General features: G+C 35.0%; 1 protein-coding gene across 1 annotated transcript in view; it reads right to left on the reverse strand.

Annotated features, from left to right (window-relative positions):
* afg3l1 (AFG3-like AAA ATPase 1) overlaps window positions 1-25,242 on the reverse strand; it is a 64,076-nt gene that overhangs the window by 25,585 nt on the left and 13,249 nt on the right. The window contains exons 2-9 of the mRNA XM_039763403.1: window positions 20,340-20,421; window positions 16,243-16,311; window positions 13,244-13,368; window positions 8,163-8,312; window positions 7,882-7,956; window positions 2,475-2,599; window positions 1,893-2,169; window positions 1,247-1,384 (exon numbers count right to left, since the gene is read on the reverse strand). Of these exons, the coding sequence (XP_039619337.1) occupies window positions 1,247-1,384; window positions 1,893-2,169; window positions 2,475-2,599; window positions 7,882-7,956; window positions 8,163-8,312; window positions 13,244-13,368; window positions 16,243-16,311; window positions 20,340-20,421 (1,041 nt within the window). The remainder of the gene's footprint in view (window positions 1-1,246; window positions 1,385-1,892; window positions 2,170-2,474; window positions 2,600-7,881; window positions 7,957-8,162; window positions 8,313-13,243; window positions 13,369-16,242; window positions 16,312-20,339; window positions 20,422-25,242) is intronic.

Below are 25,242 nucleotides of genomic sequence, written 5' to 3' on the forward strand. Positions count from 1 at the left end.
GGAATGTTTATAATAGCAAAAGGAATCTGGAATACATTTTATCACAGATTCTTGGCAATATTTTCCCAGAGGTTCTTGATCACAACAAATATTGTTGTTGGAGTTTTCACGTAAATAAGGAACTAAAGTAGCACAAAACCACACGTGCTGAAGCTGTTTAGTGCAACATTGCCTTTTTTGCAGCCTGTGCAGCAAAAGAATGTGTTCCTTTTTTCTAATTTCTGAGGCCTATTCCAGCAAGAAACATTATCCAGGGCAGTTTCTGTTCTACATGGTGAAAGAAAAGTGAAAAATATCACCATATAGTATTAGCAATGGAATCATCATTTAATAGTCAAGATGACAACATGGTGTTTCCACATTCTCCCTTTTCCTCATACCAAAGACATGCATTTGAGATTCAAAATTAGCACGAGTGAGAGAGTGGATGGGTGTATTTATGTATGAGTGCAAATGACAGCTGATTTGTTTAAATACTGAAAGGGATGGCAACAAAACAGATTTAGAAAGAGGGCACGAAATGGGTGTTTGGTGATGCATGATTAAAATACAAACAAAACCCACAGGATTCCTAATAAATATGCCCAAGAGCACATATGCAACAGGCTTAAGCAAAAAAGAAGTTGTATTTATCAGACATCTATCAGGTGTCTCAAGCCTCTTTAATACCATTTCCTTCTAAATCACTTAAATTCTGTAACATTCCACACTTTTCTCAAAATATTAAGTTCATTTTCATTATGCAACATTTCATTATGCAAAACACATATTAAAATTTACATACATTAAAATATTTTTTGAGAATTTATGTTATAAGTGTAAATGTGTCTGCATTGGGCGTCTACCACAGAACCTCACAAAATACATTTTTTCCCCTGAAATCAACATATGTTAGCTGTTTTACACTCTGTATGTAATCTCAACACACAATATTCGAGAATGGTTCAAGCTGTATGAACTTTATTGGTTACGTTTAAACTGGTTACCTCACTTTAAACTGCAAGAACAGGCACAATATTTTCTAAATTATACAAAATGCGTCAGTTTAAAAATGCACAATGTTTAAGAGGAAATTCACCACTATTGTGAAAAAATAACTGATTTGAAAAATATCAAGTTTATCCATTAATTAAAAATGAAACTTTAACTTCACAAAAAACGCATGCATCTGTTCCTAATAACCTTTGCTATTGACCATTTAAATTTTGTATGTCAGATGAACAGAAAAATCACATTAGGATCTTACCCTAGCTGGTCCAACACCAACAAACATTTCTAGGAATTCAGATCCATTAACAGTAATAAAAGGCACATTGGCTTCCCCAGCTGTTGCTTTAGCTAGAAGAGTTTTTCCTGTTCCTGGAGGACCAGAGAGTACTGCTCCCTAAGGAATTAAATAGTTGACAAAATATTTAGAAAAAATAAAATTTTAATGCATGTACTGTCTACTGGTAGATATTATAAAAAAAATCTTAATGGCAATTCATCTACATTTATTTAGGTTTATATTAAGTAAAACTACTGTAATCCTATTTTCTGCAAATAGCCTGCAACCCAAAATTTCACCTAAATATTAAAATAGTATTTCAGCAGTCTAAACACAGAAACTACTCAACAGTGCTAAATAAAAAAAAGACAATTTTTGATGCTAAAAAAAGTTTGGTAAGACAAAAACTAAAAAATGCCAAAGTAATAATGATAGCACAAAAAGTTCAATTCTTAAAGATCTTATTTAGCAGAAAATCAATCTCTAATGCATAAACTAAACTATACCGTAATTTAAATAAGTAATTCAATATCTTATTTATTTAGAAATGCTAAAACAATATTTTAACCAAAGACCGATTGCATTAAAAATATGTATTATGCAACAAATTACATGATTGATATACCTTTGGAATTTTTGCTCCCAGATCCTGGTACTGCTGAGGATTTTTTAGAAAATTCACAAATTCCAAAATCTCAATTTTGGCCTCCTCACAGCCAGCTACATCCTTGAACTTAACACTGATGTTGTCCTTCATCATTTTAGCTGTTGACTCACTCATGCTAAAGAGGCCACCTCCTCCTCCTCGACCTCCACGCGCTGCTCCCATTGGTCCAAGACGAAGCGTAAATAAAAGGAAGCCAATAAGCAGCAATGTTGGGATCATGCTCATGGCAAAAGAACTATACAGAAAAAAGGCACACATTCTCTTTAATTACAGAATTCCTTGTTTCCTTCATTTTTTCTACTAATCAGTCACTAAAAGTTAAATTTAGAGGAAAAAATTGTAATGCAATATAAATAAATGGAACTGGAAACATAAATTATGATATTTGAAATCACTGTTTGGAATAACAGTCAACATAAAGAAAACAAGGTGTTAAATCTTTTCAAAGAGTTTATTAAATTGTTTTAATTATAAGTTTTCAGAAAAGAAAAAGGCAAATAGCAATACACTGCTTTTCAAACCAGGAAACTTCTCACTCACCCATCACTTTCACTGCTGTATACCACTGCAACACGATGAGAGGGTTCAATTCCTAACTCCAACTGAGCTGTTTCCAGATTCCTTTCAAAAGTATCCACACTGCCAATGTTAAACCACGCATAGCTCTATTGACACAAATGGATTCAGGTTGTTATTACGCTTATACATACAAATGATGTTTGCAAGTACACTCATGTTTTACAGATCAGTTATAATATATACCATATATATTCGCATTTAAGTTCTCCCACAGATACGTTGGGGCTTGATTTTACCGTATAATTTCCAGGATTTTATAATGTCGGTCGTATAAGTCGAATGCAGAATGCTATTGGTCCAAGAGATTATGATATGCTAACCCCCTCCTAAGAGAGTAACCACAGATCATTAAGTGTCATATTTTTGAACAGGCATATAAGTCGGGGTCTGATTTTATTGGTTTCAAGGCCTGACTTATATGCACATAAATACGGTAATTTATATATTCTGAAAAAAATACTTGGAGGTATAATGTTTTTTATCCTCTCAAACTTAATAATACTGATCGATTATTATTTTCTCTTTTAAAACCAAAATAATTAGTAATATTCAGCATCAAGCTAATTGTAAGAGCCATTTTCCTATTTCTATAAGAGTCATGAATATTTTGCTAGATGATAATGAATAATCTAGGAGAGGTTCCTCTAACCCCCATGAATAGAACTGTATCGGTATATTCTTGCCATTTCTACAGCTTTTAGTAAACATTAAAGTTCAGTTAGTGTTTAGCCTTGCCTTGTGTAAGGTATAGAGGCATACGGTTTTTAACCGTGTTCGTGCTTGCGCATGTGACCATGCATATATAACTTCGATTTTAGTTCCCTCTTCTTTCTCAGATCGCTTTTCTTAAGGAAGTAAATTTCGTAGTTTTTATGAACAGTTCTAAAGTGCCTTTCCACATTTTCCTTCTTTAAAATAGCAATGATAGATTGACAGATCAGACAAACGCACTTCGATTGTGACATTGTGAGAACAAAAATCCTCTTCCAGTTCCCCATCCAGCCCAAACCCTCCCCAAACAATTTTTTTTTTTTAAATTCCTTCTTTAGTTGATATAAATTGGAAGAGTAACTAGGTCACAGCCGGAGTTTTGCAGTAGCTCACGCATTTAATCGTGTATGTGGAATGACCCGAGTGTTAGAAGAAAACAGATCTCAGACTGGCCGCCCTGTATGTCAATCAAGTGGCAAATTCCATAGGGAGGATATATGATAGACTAACACTTAAAAAAAATTTTTTTTGAATGCAACGCGATCTACCTGCACTGCCTTTGCAATCTACCGGTCGATCGCGACAGACACATTGGACACCCCTGGCTTAAGGCATACAGAAGAAGAAATTAAGAACCTTTAAGTGCAGAAAGAAAAAGTAAAGAACATTTAAATATAGAAATAACTAAAGTTTCTCAAGAAAAGCTAAGTTTATAGAAGATACATTTTTTCTTTTATTTTTGCCTTTATTCTACATGTGTAACTGTTTTTCCTTTTATTCTTGTGTGGATTATTTGCCTTTAACTTTCACTAAATATTTTAAAACGAACTTTTGGACTGTGAGATTTCTTTGACATGTGTTTTACCTTTGCCTGACTTTGCCTTATGCACCGATAGCTACACTAAAGTTCAAAGCATTTTATGCGTATAAATGGTCAAAAAAAAGTAACAGCAATCAAGATCATTCAGTTAGCCACCATTTGTGCAATATTTTGTACACTATTAAAATTACTGCAGTTCCTGTTTATCATGCTCACGACAAAATGCTTCAAGAGGTCTCATATTTTAAATACAAAGAAATAGAAAATGGATATATGATAAATGCAAGTAACATTTGAAAAACAATGGTCCAAAACATACAATGAATATCAAATTTCTGAAATTTCACTTGTTGCTGATGTAAAGGCTGAAATCAAGACAAATCATCATGTCAGACCTTTAATTAGAACTTGAAACCAACCATATTTAGCTATTTGTGAACCCCCAGGCAGCCTTAAGAGAGCAGCCTGTGAACAGAGCAACTTCCAGCCTTTGCTAAAGTATTTATGGTGAGATAGCCAGCCTTGGACATGGGTATGTTAAAGTTGAGGCAGCAAGCCTCGGCACTTGCCGCCTGTGATAAGAATAAGAGATGAATAAATGTCAAATAGGTAAGTATTGTAGGGAGCACATGTAAATCAAGGCTAATAATGTAGGCATTTACAGTGTTACCTTGTCAACCAATATAAAAATCTTTGTGGTTATTGTATCTTTCATGGACACTTTTACATGATAAAATAACAGGTAACCACAAGTAAATTATGGTTTTCTAGGCAGAATAGCATTAGGCACTAGTCCACCGGAGTGTAAATATATGTGTGTGACACCCTGGGGCCTGTGTGGGTCTTAATATGGTCTTGTCTTAATTCATTTCTCAATTACATAGATGATAGAGAAGAATATATACTTGTCATTGATTTTGTGCCCAGCTTTTCGTAATTTTTTAATTAATCCATCAATCACTGAAACATATAGAATACCTAGTCAGAGATGGGACAGTACGCGTAAAGAATGTCTCATTGCAGTGCAAACTTTACAGCAAAGCACAGGCACTATGTAATAAATATTGTGATAGAACTCATATCAGATATGGAGGATACCTGCAAAAATACCCCATGACACTCCTAAGAAATAAAGCATTACAAGAAACTGGCAGCACAATTCAATGTGCATCTGGATTCTTTGTACTGAAGATTGTATTTTTCCATTTCTTTTAGATATTATACTATATAAACATTTCCATGCATCACTTGCCTTTTTCTGTAGCACCGAGTTAAATATATTTCATTCAGTATCACCCTATACTTGAGTTCAAATGTAAATATAAAATAAGGTTTCCACATTTTTAATGGTGCTTTTAATATGTGCTTTTTAAAGGGTCTGATGTTTGCATAATTAATTTCGCAATATTACCCATCATACTAAGTTTGTTGAACCTGTTCACATGGTGGTCTGAGTTTACATGCAACTTTGTTCTCGGACTCCCAGAAACACGCTGTAACCACACTGTCTTAGTCTTGGTCCACTGCTAGTCTGCAGCCCTGGGGCACACTGCCACAGTGCTAATCCCAAAATGTATTCTTGTTATCATAATATGATCATATCAGCACAGGATTGGCCCCAATTCAGAGCACACTGTGACAGACCCCATTGTGTTATTAGGTCTAGCACTGTGTGTTTTATTGCATTTTTCTCCTCCCAGGTCCTCAGTAAGCATATTTCTAGTTGATTACCATCTCTAAACTGGTCTAGTATGAGAATGTGTGTCACTACAATGAACTGGAGCACCCTCAGGGATGGATCCAACCTTTTCCTTGATGAAACAAGGATAGTTTAGTCTTCCCAGAAATGCTGAATTGAAGAAAAAAAATGTATCAAGTGCTGTTATTTATAACAATAGGCAATACCATGATAGCCTGATTCATGATGTTCAACTAGATTGCTTACAGTATCCAAGACGTTGTATTTTATCCATTCAAGCTTTAGTAATTTTTCTGTGAAAATGGAAAGTTCATCGGAATTCAACGTTAAAATTCCAATCAGATGCTGAAAGGGATGTAAGCTTGTTTTAAGGTGACTAAAATGTTTTTTTCTTAGCTGTTTTAGCATATGTAAAAAATACAGTAATCCCTCGCTATATCGCACTTCGACATTCGCGGCTTCACTCTATTGCGGATTTTATATGTAAGCATATCTAAAAATATAAAGCAGATTTTTCGCTGCTTCACAGGTTTCTGTGGACAATGGGTCTTTTAATTTATGGTACATGCTTCCTCAGTTGGTTTGCCCAGTTGATTTCCTACAAGGGACGCTATTGGCGGATGGCTGAGAAGCTAACCAATCAGAGCACGCAGTTAAGTTCCCGTATGCCGACTGGCTCAGTGACGGAGCGTCGAATTCGATTCGGCTGTGTTAACCATGAAGTCTCGTCTCGCTCATTTAGCATCAACGAGTTTTGCTGTGTAAAGAGTTAACTTTTGTGCTCTTTTGTGTTTATCTTTGTGCATAGTCAAGCCCTTTGTTATGGCTCCAAAACGATCTGCTCCTGCTACTGTTTCAGGGGCCGTGCCCAAGAGCCATCGGAAGATGCTAACGATTGCCGAAAAGCTAAAAGTTTTGGATATGTTGAAGGGAAGGAAAAGCTACACCGCTGCAGGACACCATTACGGCATCAATGAGTCCACGATTATTTTTATTTAAAAAGGAGGAAAAAAATATAAGATCTACAGCCACAGTGTCCTTTTAATCAGGGCGCAAAACGAGCTGTAAGTGGACGTAATAAGGCAGTAGTCCGGATGGAATCTGCTTTAGGGATTTGTATTGAAGACTGCTGGATGAAGAACAACGGTGGTGCTACACAATCGCCTGAAGAGGCTCCTTTAGAAGAGCTGTAACTCTCTCCTTTGTTGTGCAGTAAAATTAAACTCATCGTTATCGGACAAGTCGTCGTGTCATTGTTGGTGAGTAACCATAATTAATTTTCTACGTACAGTACTTATTAATTGTACATACGTCTAGTGTCACTGTACACATATTTACTGTATACAATTTTTCCTGCATTGTACGTATTTATTGCTGGTGGCCTGTCTATCGTAATGGCTGTAACATATGTGATATCGGAGACGCTCGATATCTTTAAAATAATATTTAGGTTTTACTGTATATAAACAGTGTGTTTATATACATCATTTCAATGAATCTTACCTAATATCTAAGAGAATACAAAGGGTTTATGCTGTATAACTGTGCGGGGAATATTTATAAACAGTGTGGGAGTGTTTATAAGGGCTTAAAATATATAAAAATAACCATAAAAACATATGGTTTCTACTTTGCGGATTTTCACCTATCGCGGAGGGTTCTGGAACGCAACCCCCACGATCGAGGAGGGATTACTGTACATTAGAATTCAAAAAGGAAAAAACAAATATGTAATAGGAAACAAAATAAACAAAATATAAAAACAAAAAACAAATAAAGTAGCATAAAAATAAAGTACTTCAAAGAGCTGAAAAAAGATATTGCTGTGGATGTACTAAATGAGGAAATGAAGAGGAAAAGACAGATAACTTGGAAATGCAAAATAACATTGTGATGGAGTTGGAGGAAATGAGGTTAAAAGTTGCAACTCATGACATGAGAAATACAGTATGGGATGTATAGAACAAAGATATTGACAAACAGCGGTTTAACCTTGTTTAAACCAGATAAAATAGTTTTTGCTGTCGTTAAGCCTACTAATAATAGGATACCTATTGTTTCAACTAGGTGCTGCTCTTACAAACAATTGAAATTAGCCACCCTATGTGTATTTTACAACCAACAGCATGAATACATACCCCTTCTGATGAGGAGACACCAGGAGCAAGGATAACACGGACAAACTGCTTATTCACCACTTCTAAACGATCTACCTGGGAATAATGAAAGAGTAAAATGAGTTACTATGTTAAAAATACCGATGGAAACAAGTGCACATACTTTATCTAATAAAGATGTTAGCTTACTAATAATATAAATAACAATTCCATTTCAATACAGTTTGCTGAAAATAATTAAGAAAATGTAAAAAAAAAAAAAAAAATTTATGAAAAAACAAAACAAAAATTCATCAGCTTACCAGGCCTCTAGCCAAGTAGTAATGAACAAAATCTTTCCAAGTAATTTCTTTTCCACTGTCTCGGAAGTAGAAATATAAAAAGCCTGAAGAAAATCCTGCAATCATAATGGCTAAATAGCGAAAATCCTTTTCATCCCAAGGGAAATCACCCTGAAAAAGAATGAGTTAATGTTTACAATTAATTTTGACTCTCTTACTGTTTTCCTTACATTGTAAAAACAACTAACATTATCACAATACTGTGTATGCATTTTTCCTTTTCGGTTTAGGAATTATATAATTTTCATGATGAAAGTTAACGCATTTGCAATCAAAAGCTAATACTCAATTAAAAACAATGACAAAACAACACAAAATCTTGATATTTACTCACTAAGATATCTTGTTTAAAAAAAAGTAACCACTCCTTAGGTTAAATAACTAATATTCAATTTTTGTAATAATAATTACAATCACATTTTCTGTATTTATTAATCAGTTTCTCATTGCACAACGGACGAATGTTGTCATGCTCTTTTCTGCACAACTGCACAGTACAAAGAATACTTAGTTGCATGTTTTGTACAGACTAGTGACATTAATATCAACAGCATCATAAATTCATGAGATATGGATGTTTGAACCTTTAATGTTACTTTTATAACCTAGTATAACATCTCAATGAGATTTATGTCTGTAGTTTGACAAGGATACCCAAACCATGAAATTTCTTTTTGTACAAAAACTCTGAAGTCAAACTGCTTGAATGTTTCAGATTGCTATCTTGATGTGTCAGTGTTACAGCTTCAGCTAAATAGAGGTGATCTGACAGTATCTTCAAAAATTCTCAATTACAGAGTTCAATTCATGGTAATGTAAGCAAAAGCAATTTGTTCAAATTCCGATGCTCCAAAGTATTCCTACACCATGGCACCATCATCAGTATGTGCATTGGAGTGAAACAAATGCTTTATAGATTTTGTTATATTAACACATCACAGAAATTAAATCCTGCAAATCTGATATAAGATTTTGCAGAAAAAATTCATGTTTTAAGTGAATACAGCACATACATTAGCTCTTATTGGAAAAAGCTAAAGCATAAACATATTCAGGTTAACTAATTTTTTTCGAGGTGAAAAGTACTTTGAAGGCTGAAGGGATGAATACTAATGTAAAAGCAAATAATACAGTGCCATAACTATAAGTTTTAAGCATAGATAAAATAACCCCCGTGTGTGTGTGTGTGTGTGCTTGTAAGAAGGTATGAAATAAGTGCTTGGGACATTTATTGTATTTAACTGAATGGTAATGATCAAAATAGTCTCACTGACAAGTCACAAGACCATTGACAAATGATCAGTGACCCAAAAGCAGCTGATGCAAAAATGTAGACAGTTTACCAGCATTTTTCCACAAAGGTTACCTGATCAAGGGGCACTGTATAGGGAAAAAAAGAAGTATGCCATGTCACAGTGCTTGATACAAGAGAGAGGGAGAGAGAGACAGAGACAGAGAGAAAAAAAACTGTAGAAGATTTGTGAGATACAATTTTAAAGACGCAAGGAAACATCATTCTGTTAAGGGACAAAAGTAACTATTTAATAAACTTGTCACCTGCAAAATGAAAATGTGCCCCAATGGACACAAGTATTAAGAAGAAAAAGACATTGCAATGGTGTATGCTTTAAAGAAACACCTTAGCTGGATTAAGAAGACCATCAATCTACATGGACATCTCTGCTGGTTTTAAGAAAGGACTGTGAACTCTGTAACTGTTCTAGGCATACCACCTTATGCAAAGCTTCCTGTATAGATTTTAATTTAAATCGTTCAGGCTGTATGCCTTCATCCATTTTAACTCCCAATATCTGATGTGTCTGGTTTCTATGCAGATAAACCTACAATGGTTTACAATAAACATAGCTTATTATTACCTCACTGAAATAGCCTTGTTGTTTACTGACATTACCAATCACCGACGGGTTAAAGTATGTGCCTGCCTAACCCAGGTCCTGTAGGAAAGCAGGAGTATATCATCGTTAGTCTTCTCAGTGTGGGAAAACTGGAATGAGACAATAAGTTATGGTCCCAGCAGTGTGCAGTCTGCCATTGCTGATGTTTTCAGGTGTGTATTTTGCAGAGTGTACATGTAAAACAAGGGCAAAGTGCTAAGATACAATATTGGAGCATCTATTATTGTTCACCAATAACAAAGAACCTAGGAGGCTAGTACAGTGCCTTTTGTGGACACTTTTCATCATAAAACGGCATGCTCGTCTGTTACAATGAGGTTCACATTATTGAATGGGATGCTACATTTTATGTTTTTTGATAGAAAAAACATGACCCATGTTTGTCAAAAAGTTCTACATTTGACATTTCTGCCTGCAGAATATTGTTTTAAAGCTGTATGTTTTTAGCACATATATTCTTATTAGCAAATAATGATTTCTGAGGTGTCTTTCTGATGGACAAGTCACAAAGTCATGAAATCTTAGTCGAGGTGAGATGCTTGAAAATCCTTATATGATGTTCAAAGGTTCTTCGTGACTTCATGAAAAACTTTACACCTTATGCTTTGGGAGTATTTTCCAAAGAGGCAACTACTAAAAAGTGGTTGCTGTCCCAACATTTTTTCATTTGGACTTTCAACATTTAAGCCTTGAAAATACAGTGAACTCATTTCCACATTGAAAGGTATCAACAGTTTTTTCCTCCTAAAGATTTTCACTTCCATTTTATCTTGATCTTTTGATAATGGCAATAAATTAATCAAGATTCTGTGTGTTCTTAACTTAGCGTTGATAATGAAGGACAAAGCTAGACTGATTTCTCTCGTGTAAAGTTGGTTTAAGTCATGTCTAATTATAAAAAAAATATCCAAAAACCTGGCACTAACTATCCCTATGTAATGGGCTAGAATTCAGAATTCTAAAGAAAATGACATTTCTGTGTGTTGCTTATTGTAATTTGATTAAGAATCTTGTCGACACACAATGTGGTGATAACAGAGCTGCCTGCTTCCTTGGAAAATTAACAAGTTTTTGGGGACATTGGTTTCTAATCAAGTACTCAAAGTAAATGTGTTTACACTATTAGTTATGCAGAGGAAATTGGCTTGAACCATTGTTTTCACTGATTGCCATGTTGATCTATGCAGAAATTGAAGCATATATATATTTCTGGGAAAGGGAGAATAAAGAAAGAGAACAGAGAAGTATGGTCTGAAACTCGGGACTGATGCCTGTTTCTTTTATGCTTCTCACCATATCCCCGTGGCTACACCCTGTAGCAACAGTGGCTTGTTCCTGTCCCAGGTTCCCCTAGGCCTGAGGCTGGTAACACCTACATTAAATTTACATTCATTGGAGGCAGTACCTCTTACATCTTTTTTCTCTCATTCTCAACTCCATTTAACCAAATAATCTTTCCAAATTCGCTGCAGGAAACATGTAATAATGCAGAAAATCTGAGAGGAGCAAATAACTTTTCAATTCAAACAATACACTCTCAATTCTGTGATAATCACATGCAACAAGCTGGGCTAAATATAATAAATCACACAGATAAATGAATATGGTATTTGTACATTTATGCTACAGGAGAAAGTAGGGTGAAATGTTATTTCACCCTACTTTCTCCTGTATCAATCTATGGCTAACACGGTACAACACTCTACTGCTATATATCTATGCTAGAAACTGGGAAAGCAATGAAAGCATTTCACATCAGATGCTGCAGCAAACAATCATTATATAGCCATTATTAGCATGCCAAAGCACAAGTTTTTTACCAGGTGTTCAGGATAGTAATGGTGTAAATTACAAAATAAGATCAAAAGCAGTTATCAGCTACAAAGATACAAGGGGCTTTAAGAGAGTGAGAAGAACCCTGTAAACTGACAAGGTGAGCCAAAAATCATTAAACTAGCAGTGTTTCTGATCAATCTTTGTCATATGTAGAACCTTTCAGAGCAAGGAACAAGCATTATTAAAACACTTAAAGAAAAAATATACCAAACAACATTTGATTACAATGCAAGTTAACATAATGCATAAAGTAACATTTGCAAACCCATTCAATCCAGTTCAGTCATGTGGGGAGGCTGGATCCAAACAGCAGTGGGCACAAGGTATCAAAGAGACAAGAACAAGGTTATAGTCTAGCATATGGCCATTCGAACACACCCCGACACCAACATTCACCAGTTAAACTAACCTGCATGTCTTTGGGGATGTGGTAGGAAAACTCAAGGAAAGAAATCTGATAAACTGCAGAAACTGCACAGGACACAGTATCAATTATCCTAGTTTGCACTAGTGGCAGATAAAAACAATTAATATATTATTTATTGAAAAATGTTGTCGAATTTTCAGGTTTTGTAAGTAAGATAAATTAATATAGCATCTTTACCTAAGCTTTTGTTAATTTCGTTTGTAAGGGTCTATTGGTAAATGATTACCATCATCAGCCTTATGCTGTACATTTGTAATGATGTATTATTTGTTAAAGATTGTAACCCAATAAAAACTGCATGCAGCAAGATTTTTTGACAGCAGTATAGTAAAGTAAGTTAACAAAACACAGTAACTGACAGATTAATAAATATCATTCAAAATTCAGGAATCATAAAACATAATTACAATTGCCTGTGACAGCCATGTAATGGTTTGTATTGGTTTCTGTCATAACAAATTTATACCATTCATGAGTTAAGTGGGAATTTGTTACCATTAAGATAGGTATACCTATTAAAGATGGCAATAAGTTTATAAACATAAATCTGTAAAATTAAAAAAAAACTCAAAAACATGTTTTAAAAACAAATAACATATATTTCAAATACTGCTCAGATTAGTATTATTTTGGAATGATTATGCAAGTAGGAATTGTCAAGCTTGGAACAAAAAGCCTTTCTGTCATTAAAGACTTTGTTCTATCTTATACTTCTTAAATAAAAAAAAACTGAACTGAAAACAATACTCTGATATTTTCAATTAAGATATAAACATGCATTATAAATTGACTGTAAAAACTGGACCTATTAGAAATTATCCCAAAAAACAGAATATTTAAAAATGCTATTAAAAACTACACACCTTCTGAATACGACTCCACCAGCTTGAATTCTGTTGCTTTCCCCCCCTTTTACTGCCTCCCGAATTTTCTTTTCCACTGCTGCCACCACCACTTCCTTTTAACTCCTGCTCATTACCTTTTACATCTGTTAGAAAAAAAATACACATAAAATTATTTCAGCATGATCTGTGTTTAATTCAGTTTCCACACAATTTGCAGTAAATAGCTTTATTTACTGTAAGTCCAGAGTGACAAAGAAAATTCCCCCAATTATAACAACCTAAATTATTCTGACAAATCCACAGGACCAGTGGCAGGAAATATGCAAGCTATTTTTGAATAGCCTTAAAGAATTACTATCAGTACTAGAAAATGTGTGATATCTTCCATGTATGAATGCACACATCCCTGTCAAAACCCTTCTCTCAAGTACAGGCTTGAGGGAGCTTGTTCCTTCCTCAGCAACACTGAGCACAAGGTTGGATTCAGCCCTGCACACACTTCCCCAGACAACTAACCTATCATGTAGTTCTTTGGAATGAAACAAAAAACAGACATCTCGGAGCAAAGCACTGAAACACAGGCAGAACAAGTAAACTCACAGATTATCAGCAAAACAGAACTCAAACCCTGGACTCAAATTATGAGGAAGCGACACAAACCACTGCGCTGCCATGCCACCCACTTTTTATTTTTTTGTTTTATATTTGTACCTATTGATCCACTTTGAATTGGAACTTTTTACAAATACCATGAAACTGGAGGAAAATAGAATGTGTAGAAAGCTTTCTTTTCTGCTTATAACCTTTTAATAACTTAAATCATTCACTATTAAACATGAATTAAATTAAACATGACCTCTTTATAAAAAGCAAAGTTACAGTTTTAGAAAATCTACTTGAACTAACTGGCCTGTTCTCTGTTTTCCACTAAAAGGTGCTATTTCCAACTAGCATACAGTGATTGAGACCTACACTACTAAGTATACATGTTTTAAATATGATGCTCTGTGTTAAGGCAGACAAAGAATTGGAGGCTATCCTAGCAAAACCAAATTTGGACAGGACACTGATCCTTCATAGGATACATTGACAAACACACTGACATCCATGCCTAAACAATTTTAACGCATTAACCAATCAAAATCACGCTCCCACACCCTTTGAATTATCAGGAACTGTGTAAAGTGAATTCCTATAACCCTATGACGAACAAGACTTACCAGTTAACCACCTCACACAGACGGACAGACATACATTCAGGTGTTTTCTTTTATAACTTATTTACAGAAGAAGATGATATATAAGAGAAGCAATATCAGATTATCCCTATTGTTTCTCTCATAACTAAGCAACTGCAATATCTGTAAAAATTGATTTTCTTTGAAGTCACTTGACGGAGCAAGCTTTAACTTAAACAAATCCATGCTTTTCACTTGGACCACTTTATTTCACTTGCCCAAGAGTAGATATACCAAGAAATTTATTCATTTTCATACCTGACAACAAAATACATATACTGTTTACAATAAAGCATTAGAATAATAAGCACATAGTAATATTAAACTTAGCAATAATAAGTAATATTAAACTTTTCTAATATTTAAAGTGAAATAAAGATAAAGAACAATATGAATTGATCATAAGATTACAGGTTGATTTTTAAATTTCAAGAAGGCAACATGGTCTAGATTTCTGTGATCTGCTACTGTAAGTCCAAGCAATGCTGGGTACTTAAAGATAATACATAAATACATTACACAGTAAAATGCAGAGGACAAAGACAAATAAACTAATGAGGAAAAACTTTTATATCAATCAGAAAATCCTGTTTATAAATGAGCACAAACATTAGTTTTGGGTGGGACTAGTTTACATTTTTTATAAACACTTGATGGCATGTAAGTTTAGGATAAGTCAAAACAGGGAAACTGGCTTTAAAGAAAGGATGTCATTCATAAATATTGCCAAAGAAACAGATAATGCATTAAAGGAAATATATACTTAGGAATTAAGGGAGGAGTCTACCAGGATAAGTTCAAATTTATTACTCAATAAATGCCTTGAAAATAAAAAAGGGAAAATTATTTTAAAACATAAGCAAACATCAAACAGTAAAATATAAATATTCTTAGTAATATGTCACTTGCATTGTTCAAAAGTAGTAGTACTGTATTTATTCATTCATTCTCAGCACTCACTTAAGCCAATTACATGATGGAACAAAACCATAACACAGAAACAGTCTATTGCAAAGCATACTCAAGCACACAACCTACTATTACTCATGCCTGTTCAGTTCAAATTTGCATAATAACCGAACTTTCCAGTCTTGCAGATATGGGAAGAAAGCATAAGTACCACAAAAGATTAGGCCAGGATTGGAACTTCGAGAACTATGTATCTTGTCAATTAGCAATTGCTATGTTGTTAAAACTGGTAATTGAGACACTACTGAGGCTGGTAATAAAACTAAATCGACTGTTTTAACTGGATGCTATTTTAAAAAAAGAGCTAGACAAAGTTATATGATAGCCACCACAACATGGTCCAATACTTGCCAGCCATCAAACATTTTTAGAAGCCAGCAGGAGTCAGTTTGAGAGCCTATGGAATTCACCACAGACATAAACTGTGGCATGCTCCTGCCTTCAGTAATATGAACCAAAGACTGGTTCTGATGATCTGCTGTTTTTGCCCTTCTATAGCTATTTGTCTGTGAAAACCATTATTAGTAGTCGGACTGACCATAATTTTCTTCATTAGTGCTCAAGTCTCATTTTGTCATGTGAGTGTGAAAGAATGTGTTCATCTCAGAACAAGTATAAGAGTGAAAAACACATTTTCATGGAGCCTCTGTAGTATATAGTATACAGATTCTAGATTCTAAACTTATAAAAAAGCACTCACATATGCTCAATTATTTTTAGGAGGCAGCTCTGAAAGTGGAAATTTTACAAATCCCAAATCTAAAACATCTGTGGTAATGTTAAATATGCTTTCTGATTCTAAATATTTACCTTTTGCTTCTCTTGCAGGTCCTTTTGTCTCAGGTGCTTTTTCATTCTTTGAATAATACTTTTCAAAACCTACAATTGAAAAATCAAACAGGGATAAATCTATATACATTATGCTTATTGTAACTTAAAAAATATCAGATTTTACATTTTTGTTAGTATAATAATCAAATTCAATTATATTCATATAGACAATACTTTGTAAAGCTCAACATGGTAATGTGTGCTTGTCAAGTCCCTACGTAAAGATTACCAACTGATTGATCTGATTGATTCATTACTTAAACACAAAACTAATTCTGATTGATGCACTATACTGTATTTGAACATTGTTGTTATATGTTCTTATCAATTATATAAAGTTACCAAGAAGGAGGCAATAGTGTAGTATTTTCAATATACTTATTAAATATTTTAACACACAGTATGTCAAATTCTGGCACTGTCTAAGTCTCTATATGAATTTTATTTTTAGCCATCATTTACATAATCTAAAGAAAATCACAATAAGTTGTAGGCAGTCGCTACAATCAACTGCGTTGTGCGACAACAGCAGCAACTCAGTCATAGTACTCGACAACTTTCTGCAACCCAATACAACATCATCAAACTGGATAGGATTTTACTGCAATGAGCCTCAAGTCAAAGGAGTGGGCTATTTTTGTATGAGAGCTAACAGCCAATAAGCACTAAATTGTAACTAGAATACATATAGTGTCAAAAAGTAGAGAGAAACATTAGCAGCTGGAAGGAGATAAAGAAAGGGGGTGTTATAGACTATGTAAAAGGAAAAAAGGGTCATCTAGAAAAACATTCAGAAAAAATAATGGCCAAGGTTGCTGCTTAATCCAGTATGCTCCAAACTGATTAGCTGTCAAAACGAGACAGAAATGTGATACTTTCACTGCACAATACAAGATTCTGAATGGAAATCCTTCAGGGCATTGTGTAATCAGTCAACCCCTGCAATTCCTAGTTGCATAATTAGACACCCTTTGAGGCAATAAGATTATAAGACTATAATTGTTAAATTTGATATATCCTTAAACTAGAAGTCGTGCAAAGTTCTGTAGTGTGATGCTGGCCTTAGTATCTCAAATCCACTTAACTCAAGGGGACTCGAGCATATTCTAACTGTACAGGGCTCAAGATGAGAAACATCTCTGGTAGGCCCACTCAAAAAGACAAAAGTATATGCAATTTGAAAGTGCTAATTCATCTAGCATGCACAACTTTGTGAATGGGGGTATATAACTCACACATACAAGATGAGTACATGCAAACTCCTCACAAAAAAACACTAGGCTCAGAAATAATACCCCTGATACTAGGCCTGTAGGGCACTATGCTACCTCACCCTCCATGTCAGTTAACCAACAAAAAAAAAACATAAGGATTATTCTTTGGCTTTTCATCTATTTAAATGTACAGTTCATTCTGAGGCAAACTTTGGTCTGGGTGAAGATGATCAAGTAGAAAAGTATTATAATGCACAAGGTGTCACATAAAGGGCCATGTCTGGTATATGACACTATGCAGAACTGTAGCTGCAGGAAACCAAATGGATTAAAATCATTAATGATGTAGGGGCAATCATGCAAGATCTCTCCTGGCTTTCAACCTTGACCCAGTGGGAATGACAAGAAAAATACATTCATAGCATAAGAGTGCATACTTCACAGTTTTCCTTTAGATTGTGTCAGTTTCTACATAAAGAGCATTTAACATTTTCCCTTTGTACAGAACTATTTCAAAAGCAAATACAATGTTTCAAAATACTAATACCAAATTTTAAAAGGCTTCTGTCATTTAAAGTAGATGATAGTTGCTTTTTCAATTTTGATATTAAAAAGAGATTCAAAACTTGTCCTGTCCTTAAAAAAAAAAATCTGCCCTTAAGTCCAAAACTTTCTGTCAGTTAGAGAAATGCAGTAAGAGAGCCATGTGGTAGCCTGAATCTTCCAGCTAACAGGGAGTGCAGCCAAGCCAAATTAGAGCTCCACAGTGCAGTCTTTATTTTAAAAGAAAAATGTTTCTCTCCCCATGTGTATATTTAATGGAGGACAATGAAAGTTGCCCAACAAAAAATACAACTAGACTATTCCTGTAAGAGATGTGTGACTCTGGCCAAATTCTGCTGAACTGTACTGTTGGCTAGTACAAATCCAAGTTTTTAATTCTGTTTTGAATATTCAAACTGTATGAATTGCTCAAAGTTATGAAAAAAGACATAAGAAGGTTAGAGACGCAACATTCCCACTACACAGCCTTAAAGTTGAAACACAGTGCTTCTAATCACCTTTTTTATCAGCATTTGAATAAGCATTGCATCACAGTTTTTAAACTATTAATTTCCTAATTCACAATCACCCATGTGAAAAAGCAGTTGCCCCTCAGTTTTATTACTTGATTGCAGCATCTTTAGCAACAATAATCATAACTAAACACTTCCCATAAATTTGCTATCAGTGTTTCACATCGCTGCTCTAGCTTAGACACATTGCTAAGTCTGTAAGCATGAACTGTTCTTTTCAGGTCCTACCATAGCAAAACCATCTCTACTGGGCCAACTGCAAAAACGTCTGGCTCTATTCTGCTAATGCAAACTAATTACCAGTCAGGATTTTGAATGGTCATTTCTAAAGATTACTTCTTCTGAGCCATTCAGTTGTACACTAATGCTTTTGAGTTTTGGACCATTTTCCAGCTGCATAACCCAGTTACACTTCAGTTTCAGGACATGGACAGATTACCAGAATATTCTTAAAAAAAATATCTGGTTAAGATTAGAATTTATGGTCCCTTCAATAATGGCAAGTCTTGAATTCTTCCCCACACCACCACACTACAACCCCCATTTTACTTTATGATGTTCTTACTGTCAAATGCAATATACGGTTTATACGAGACACAGTGGGATCTATGTTGTCGAAAGGTTTTAACTTGACTTGTATGTCCATAATGCATTATTTCAAAAGGCTTTGGGATCATTTATGTGTTTCTTTGCAAATTTTACTCCAGGATAACAGAGGTTTCTGACTTGATACACCTCCATGAATTACATTTTTTCCTCAGCCTCTTTCTTATTGTGGAGTCCAGAACACTGACGCTGGCTGTGGCTAGAGATGCCCATGGCTGTTTGGATGTTCTTCATCGCTGTGACATTGTATGTGTTATCACTATAACCTTGGGGTAATTCTGTCAGGACAGGACACTGTTCTAAATGTTCTCCAATTGGTGATAATGGTTGTTACTATGGTGTGGTGCAGTTTCTGAGCATTAAAAACAGCCTTGTAACTCTTTTCTAGTTGGTAAGTGTCAACAACTTTTTTCCTCATCTCTTGTGGAAATTCCTTTCATCAAGGCAAAATGTTCTTCTATATATGTTGCCGTAAATACTTCCCTGTCATGGGAAGGGTCAATATATACTGAAGTTTAGATTCAACAGAGTTGGCTGCAAATAAGTTTGGCTCTATTCAGCCAGTGCAATCTAACTATCAGTCAATTTTTGTCAGCTGTCAGTGAGTAACTAAAGGACCAATTACTTTTTCAGATGAGCATTATAGGTGTTAGATAATATACAGGTACTTAAATAATAAAGTTAAGTATCAAGTTAGAAATTATGCTATATGTTTACTCTGGGTTCTATTTATCTAATAAAACATATTGTCTATAAAGATCTGAAGCAATTATTTTTGAAAAAAATAGAAATTAGGAAGGGGAAATACTTTTTCCACAGCGCTGTAGCCTTTCTAATTGTTTTTCTTTGGCAGATACATACAGCTCTTTTTGTCCAACACTGAAATACTGCACATGTATTCAATATATGAATAAGAATGTGACTGTTTTGTACTGTATACAAGATTGTTAATTCAGAATTTGAATTGATACATTGATTTACATTTTAAATATGTTAAACTGACGAAACAAGTGGTGAACCATAGAAAACCCCAGAAAAGTCAGCTCTTGTTTTCGTTAACATGAGATACATTCATAATAACCTATGTTTACTTCTTGCTTTGCACTTTTCAGATACATTTAATTAAAGCTGACTATTTCAAAACTAAATATTAATATAATAAATTCAAAAAATATTTTACCTTTAGGTGGCTTAGAAAACATCCGATGGAACAAGGAGACATTTAGGCAGCTTAAAATCTTTCTTTGATTTTTAGGCAAGTGCTGCATTAAAAAGGAAAAATATTTAAAGTATAAAATTGACCAACAGACAATGGTTTAAACTGGCATAAGGCATAAAAATTCATAACATTTTGATTGGTATTTCATATTTTGTCTCTATACATTCAATTGCCACTTTATTAGGTACACCTGAGTGTTACTAGAAACAAGCTGCTCCTCCAATAAGTCAATATTGTGACCACAACTTAATACAAATAGCATGCAGATATAGTCAAGACATTTAGTTATTGTCAGATCAACCAAACAAAAAAATGGACAAGATGTATGACGATGTATGATGATGTATCTAAATTAGGGATTTAGACTATGGAATGACTGTTGATGCCAGATTTGGTGGTTCTGAGCATCACAGAAAGAGCTTCCTCAGTTTGCAATATGCAACAATGTGTAGTGTTTAAGAGAATAATGCAATAATCAAAAAACACCCAATGAGCAGCACTTTTGTGGAGGAGAACACCTTGTTAATGAGAGAGGTCAGAAGGTCACAATCATTCAAACTAATATTAAGGTCACAGATCTTAAAATAACAGCTGTTTATGACAGCGGTGTGCAGAAGAGAAACTTGAGTGACCAATACCTTAGGCTTAAAGAGAGGCTGTAGAACATGCATGACATGGTTACACTCCTGTCAGCTAAGAACACGAATTGGGAGCAAGTGATGATTAAAACCGGATGACTGAAAATTAGAAAAATGGCACTTTACATCTGATTTATCTCATCACCTGCTGTGAAATGCAGATGGAAGGAGTCTAAATTTGATATAAAGTAACATGAATCCATATATCCATCCTGCTTAAAGTCAGTAGTACGGGATGGTGTTGGTAGTGTAATAATGTGATAATAATGTTATTCAATGGGTCTGTGAATACCAGATGGACGTCATTTAAATACCACAGTACATCTAGGCATTGTTGCTGACAATGTGCATCCCTTTATGGCCACCCTTTTTCAAATGTTAACTTTCACCAGAAAAGTGTTCCATGTCACATCACAAGCTTGTTTCATGAAGAAGACTGTGACTTCTGAGTACCTGCATTCTGGTGTCAATTTACAAATGACTATATTGGAATGCAGCCAGCATTTTGTTATTTAAGGATAATTCAGTGTTTATTTTGGTTTATGATTTTCATCATCACCACAATTTTTATTTCATTTTTTCCTAAAACTCTGATGATTTTAGTTATTATTTACTAATGAGCATGTTAGCTGTAAGCAGTTGAAGCCTTTCACTGCCATTTCTTCTTGTATCTCCTCTGCATGTTGTTGTTATTGTTAGAGCAAACTCAACAAAAAAAATAATCAATAGATAAATGATAAAAAAAGGTAAGCATTTAAAACATAACAAAACAGAGCAAAGATTTCTTAATTTCCTATAAATTTATAGGCGGAGAGGTGGCTCTGAGGCTAGGGATCTGCACCGGTAATTGAAAGGTTGCCAGTTTGAATCCTACAAATTCCAGAAGTGATTCCACTCTGTTGGGACCTTGAATATTATAATTGCTCCGTCCTGGGTATGACTTTAAGCTGCATCCAGCCCTCATCCAAGCAGGTCCTCCAACTTGCAGGGAGAATTTGAGGCATGGTGGCAGGATTGGCACTGAAGCCACTGAAAAAAAAAAAAAAACCTCACACTGTTCCATTTCATTCAAACTAGTGTGGTGCTGAGGTGTCACCCACTGCACAGCTGCAGTCGGGTCCTAATTTGGGATCCTAATCTCCTCCACCTCCTTTAAATGTACATTTTTTCTGAATACTGTATAGTATAAAAGAACAAAAAAGACCCAGCTTTTTATACAATGAGATCGATAAGAGGTAAAATAATTCACTGATTGTGAAACTTTTTGGGAGAAAAAAACTACAGCCAAAGTGGGCCCCTAAGACCTCAAGTTGAGGAAAAACTAATCTAACTTGGTTCCATTTGCAACAGTGCATCCTCCTTACAAAGTTTGTGTTTTAATACAGTATTTGTTGAAAAACAGACGAGAATAAAATGAAAGTCAGAATTACTATGCTGCCTGATGTTATATTATCTGTGTAACTAAAGGATTATTACAGATCACTGGCTGAAATCTGGGGCTATGAGGTGCAAATCCAACAATGTAATAAATGTAACGCGGAATTACACTGGTGACTGTTGGCCATAGTTGACCCAGTTTAGTTTAGCAAATTGACCATAGGTCTGAAACACTTAAGTACCACTTACATGAAGACTATTTATTGTCATTGTATCTATATATTTCTTATATTTTAATATTTTTTTTGTATGAAAGGAAGCAAAATGAATCAATACACTTCTTAATTTGTCAATGTTTTGACTACTGAAGAGATGAAACAGAATGTTTGGATAATTCAACATCAAATGATGACACTTTTGGACCTCATCGTCACAGATTTTAACGAAACTTGGCATGCTAATTTGGTCATAAGAGTAACCAATGGAAATGAAATTACATATTTCTTGGATCAGTATTAAGGGAGATTTAAGCTAACAAAATTCGAACTCATTGCGGCTGGAAGCAGGATTATGACTTTGACTGGCTACATCTCCTTAAATATGTTGCACAGAAATGGTCCCCATAATGTTTTAAAGTTCTTTTCCAACTCTTTATTTTGTGTAAATACTATGCTATCCCCAAAATGAAATACAGTAATACCATGTTATGAGTGATTAATATTAAAAACTGAACAGCAAAAAAATATATTTTAAAAGTGGTCAATTCTTTTACTAAAGTTAGCTTATAATGACATGAACATCTCCAGAAAATTTGGGCTTTAATCTAAAGGCCGGTACATTTAATTCAACTGGCAAACTCAAAAAGAAAAGCATACAGGATGGGTTTCTTTGTTGTCATGCCCCAACTATTAAAAGACATCAGAAAGATGGGAATGCAGTGCTGCAATTAAAATGTCAACATGTTTAACAAATAAAGAGAACTCCTGTTTGTCATTTGATTCACTAACTTTTGTTGATGCTGCTTTGTATCATCTTGAGCATATGATCTATAGCTTGAACAAAAATATTTTTCTTTTCATGTTAATGGCCAGTATGCTTGCTGAGTATATAAAAGCAGCATAATGGTACAGGTATAAATCAAGGAATATCTAGAAATCCAAATACTAATATCGCACTGGGAAGAATTATGATACCTCTTCTAGATAACTGAAGACCTAGTGAGGAGACAACGGAGGATGCTACACACAGGAAAATCTGAAGGACAAGATGGAGTGAGTCCTAAGGCCTTGGCTGACTAACTTTGTGGTGTCCTCTATCACCATGTTTAGTCTGTCCCTAAGGCTTCAGAAAGTGCTACTGCTGTAGAAAACATCCTGCATCGTTCCTGTTCCAAAGAAGGTAGACACCTCTTCACCTAATGATTACAGACCAGTGACACATGCGTCTCTCCTTTGAGAGACTGGCCCTGGACAATACATGTCCTCTTGTGGTAGACCACCTGGACTCAATGCAGTTTGCCTACTGGACAAAGACTGGAGTGGGGAATGTGATTACCTATCAGCTCCACTGGGCTTATTCTCGCCTAGACAAAGCTGGCAGCACTGTGAAATATTTTTTTTGATTCCTCCAGCACCTCCAATACCATCCAGCCATTCCTGTTAAAAGGTGAATTCAGAAATATGAAGGTGGACAAGCCCATTATGTACTGCGCAATTGACTATCTGTTGGAAAGACCGCAGTTTATGAGACCCAAGGACTATGTTTCTGATATAGATGTGAGCAACACTGGAGCACCACAATGAACAGTCCTGTGTCCTTTTCTCTTTATGGCTCAGACTATAAATATAACACCAGGTCATGTAACTTGCAGAAATTCTCCCTTATGTGGTGTATTGATAAAGGGGATGGGACAGAGTATAGGAGTCAGGTGGAAAAGTTTGCTTCTTGGTGCAAAGAGCCTCAAAACCAAGGAACTGATTACAGTATTGACTTTTGTTGCACCAAAGAGCCTCTACATCCGGTTACTATTCAAGAAATGGATGTAGAGGTGGTCCTCTCCTTCAAGTACTTGGGGGTCCATACTAATAACAAGTTAGATTGGTCTTGGCACACAGAGAACTATATAAGAAAGAGCAGAACAAGCTCTTTTTCCTTTTGAGACTCTGTTCCTTTATTGTGAGTAGGGACATTCTTACATGTTCTATAACTCTGTGATAACCAATGTGATTTTCTCTTCTATGGTGTGTGGGGCTGGTAAAGTCACTTCAAGAGAGGCCCACTGAATCAACAAGCTTATTAAAAAGACAAGCTCAGTTATAGGACTCATCTGGACCCCCATGTGATAGTATAGTAGCGAAGGAGAGAATTAAAACAAAACTGTGCGCCATTACGAACAATGTTGCACAGCCTCCCTCTGACACTCTAGCACTGAGGGTTTTCAGACAATGAATTATTCAGCAGAAGTGTATGGGCTCCATTATACCAACAGCAATACTGCTGCATAATGCCCCACTGTAACTGCGACTGCCAAGTCAGAAGTTTTCTTTCTTCTTAAAAATCTTCTTCCTTTTTGGTCATTCTGGAGTGCATTCAGATCATAGTGCGAGTGATGTATATATTTTTTTTTCCCATTTATTTATTTAAAGTGTTTTGGTAAAAAGCAACATTTTCCCCTTGGGACAAACAAAGTTCTACCTATCTACAGTATCTATCTTATCTGATATGGGCTAAATTTTAATGGCATGATTTAGGTCCATTTATTCTTTAATAAGTCAAGGTAAATACCGCACCATGAAGTAAGAGGTTTAAAAGAGTGTGAGATTATGTTGTTTCAGTGATTTTGTATTCTG

This window comes from Polypterus senegalus, chromosome 9, assembly GCF_016835505.1.
Source record: "Polypterus senegalus isolate Bchr_013 chromosome 9, ASM1683550v1, whole genome shotgun sequence".
NCBI lineage: Eukaryota > Metazoa > Chordata > Cladistia > Polypteriformes > Polypteridae > Polypterus > Polypterus senegalus.